Source organism: Citrus sinensis, chromosome 6, assembly GCF_022201045.2.
Source record: "Citrus sinensis cultivar Valencia sweet orange chromosome 6, DVS_A1.0, whole genome shotgun sequence".
In the NCBI taxonomy this organism is placed as follows: Eukaryota; Viridiplantae; Streptophyta; class Magnoliopsida; order Sapindales; family Rutaceae; genus Citrus; species Citrus sinensis.
Window position 1 is genome coordinate 21,633,115 of NC_068561.1, and position 3,092 is coordinate 21,636,206.

The 3,092-nt window shown below is 36.0% G+C and overlaps 1 protein-coding gene across 1 annotated transcript; it reads right to left on the reverse strand.

The window, feature by feature from the left end:
* Window positions 1-1,119: 1,119 nt before the first annotated feature.
* Window positions 1,120-2,033, reverse strand: LOC102616600 (ethylene-responsive transcription factor ERF024). Its single transcript, XM_006482299.2, has one exon. The coding sequence runs from the start codon at window positions 2,031-2,033 to the stop codon at window positions 1,401-1,403; it is 633 nt and encodes a 210-aa protein (XP_006482362.1). The 3' UTR covers window positions 1,120-1,400.
* Between the last annotated feature and the right edge of the window lie 1,059 nt (window positions 2,034-3,092).

Consider the following 3,092-nt stretch of genomic DNA (forward strand, 5'->3'; position numbering starts at 1 on the left):
GATAGACTAGTGCTCACGAAATGTTTAAGACGCTAATTTTATTTATTACGAGAACTATTTGCGCTTGCCACAAAAATGTAAAAAGTAAATCCCCGTTGTAACCGATAACTCAGTTTATCGGTGTCCGTACAATTGGTAATTTTCTTTTGTTCTTTGAAAGAGATGATCCAAAGGCTTAAAAGTGTTATGTATATTTTAATGAGTCATTAAAGCACTACTTAAGCATTCGGCGCATGCACAGAAATAGTCGATGCACCTAGCCATACATACGATGCATGAGTAGGAGACAACCATTAAAAGAAGGTCAGGTGTCCATATCCATCTCGTCCTTTAAAAGTGATCTATTTCCCAATATTAGACTGACACGTGTAAGGAGACCAACTAGCAGAGAATGACATGTCAACGTAGGGTAAGGTGGGTCATATGCTTTTTTAATTGGAGAGACTCAGAGAGCATAATTAATGAGTGACCATGTTTAATATCTTCTCATATTTCAATTCATGGAGGACAATCTTTTTGTTGCTGGTCATTCATATCATATAAACGTATTAATTTAAAAGTAAGTTATTGTTATTATTATCATTATTATTTTGAGAATAAAAGTAAGTTAATTATATGGTTAGATGAAGGTTATCGAAACCCTAAAATCAACTTCTTAATGATTCTAATTGACTATATTTCCAACTTGCTTTCCTTTCCTCACCAAACCAATGGATGCTATCTATGCGCATTCCTTGCTTTAAAAATGAGAATTTTAGCATCAAGGTTGTTTAAATCTTCTTTTTACAATTAAAATAAGTAGTCGAGAAAAAAAAATCAAATTGAGGTTAGAAGAAGGGCCTCGGCACAACTTAATCTTCGGCGATGCAAATCATTCTGCTGTCAGTTTATTTGGACCTGGATTATTTTGAACAAAGTTATAATAAATATATCACATCAACTATTGAACATGCTCTTCCAGTTGGTAGTTGCATTTTCAGGTGGTGGTAGTTAATGGCCATTATTAACTAAATAATTAACCACTTTAGGCTCGCTGATAATAAGCTGGTTATCATCTGCATAGAATCAAATGATACTGATTGTTTTTCCGATCAAGTCAACACAAATTAAGTTGCGCGGAAATATTATTTTTACAGGTTCGTAAGAGTTGCACATTGTACAACACTCGAAGCATTACTATTATAGCAAGAACAAAAGCAGACCCCGATATACAAAATCATTATTTTTTTACAGGTACAATAAAAAAGAGCCACTCATACACACATTACATTTTACGATCTTGCATTTGAAGCTTCCCATATTCGGGACATTAAGATTTATTAGTATTTTTTTCCTTTTTTTTTGATTTTTTTATATTATAAGTTATTATATTTAGTGGTGGAGAAAAGCGTAAATTAAAATTAAGGGAATTTCCAAAGGTTATGCTCATCCCCAACACCATGATCATCATCATCAGCTGCATCCCCCGCAATATCTAAACGAGGAGGGCTAAGAAGCATTCCTTCAGCCATATTCACCAAAAGATTAGGCATATCAAAGATCAATTCTTCATCCATAAATTCTTGAAGTACCATTGGCCTCTCTGCTGGCTCTATCATGACACTGTCATTTCTAGGAGCCTGATGATGATCACCACTCTCAGCAATAGTTTCGCCAGATAAAGCATCCTTTGCAGCCCCTAAAGCAGCGGCGGCAGAGGCTGCAGCCGCCTGTATATCTCGTGGAGAAGTTGAAGCAGGCACAGGCAAGGAAGCAGCTGAATTTGGAAAGTTAAGTTCAGCTTCTTGGCCTTTTAGGGCAAGAGCCGCCACATCATAAGCAATAGCAGCCATTTCAGGTGTAGCAAATGTCCCTAGCCAAATCCTAGTAGGCTTTCTTGGCTCCCTAATTTCAGAAACCCATTTGCCACTGCTCCGGCGCCTTACTCCGCGATAAGTCGGGTGACGGCCCGGACCCGCAGAAGCATTGCTACCACTGCTACTGCCACTGCTGCTACTAGGGTTTGTACTTTTGTTGGATTTGGAGTAATGCATGGTGGTATTTTTAGGGCCAATGGCGGGAAGATGATGATGGGTTCGGAGGAGGAGATGAGAGAAGCCATTTATGGAGGATGGATTTTTGGAGTTGCAGAAAGAAGATTAAGATTAACAGAACTTGTAATTAAGTGCCTAAAGTGCAAACCAGTTGTTGATGAACTGCGGTATGCGAAGGGTTGGGGTGTAAGCCAGCTTTGTGTTGGACATCTGGGTTGGACTGCGTGTTTAATGTCCAGCAGCAATATAAACCTCCTATCTTAACGTCAAGAATAGCGATGTTTATGGGCATTATGCATTACTTTAATATCTATTGTAGATTTTATTGAATCATAAGTATGTAGAATTTAAAAGATAACTTTGTGGAGTGGAATGTATGCTTTACTGCAGTAGGGTTTTGATTATCTACAACGTGTACTCTTTGCAACTAATATGAAATCCTCTTCGTGGCATACCTACGTGACAATTGTAAGGCCATATCCATGGTTGACTATTATAACTGTTGTGATTTACTTAGCTTAATTAATTCTAAAAGCGTGTAAATTAAAGCAGCTATTTATCCAAAAACAACGAGCATCCTCCACTTGTTTTTTTTTTTTCTCTACTTACCTTTTCTTATTTAATGAGTGGTTAAGATTGAATATTGTTTTTATTTCTCATTTTATCTGCAATCAAGCTAGCTTTTTTAACAAGATTATAGACACAAGGAGAGGCAAGGAGCGAGAAAAACAAGAAGAGGATCCTAATCCATTGAAAAAAGAACACTTTAGTCCCAAACAAACATGACATAATGTTCACTATATACGATACGCACAAAATTGCTATACTCATAAAGTTGAAATATAAAGCTTGTATGCTAATTGATCTAACATTTGATGTAAGTTCACTATTAAAGGATTAAAAAAATGATGAAGAGATAATTGTAAACCATGGCGGGTTAAACATAATTGAAACTAAGTGAGTAAACTGACCAAATTTACAATTATTTTTGTCAGAGTTTTTATTTCTTTCTTACTATTATTATTATTTTTTCCTAAATATCACTGCTCAAAAATTATG

Bases quoted from the DNA above. Each gene is read 5' to 3' on its own strand.
- LOC102616600 (XM_006482299.2), bottom strand. From the start codon at position 2,033: ATGCATTACTCCAAATCCAACAAAAGTACAAACCCTAGTAGCAGCAGT.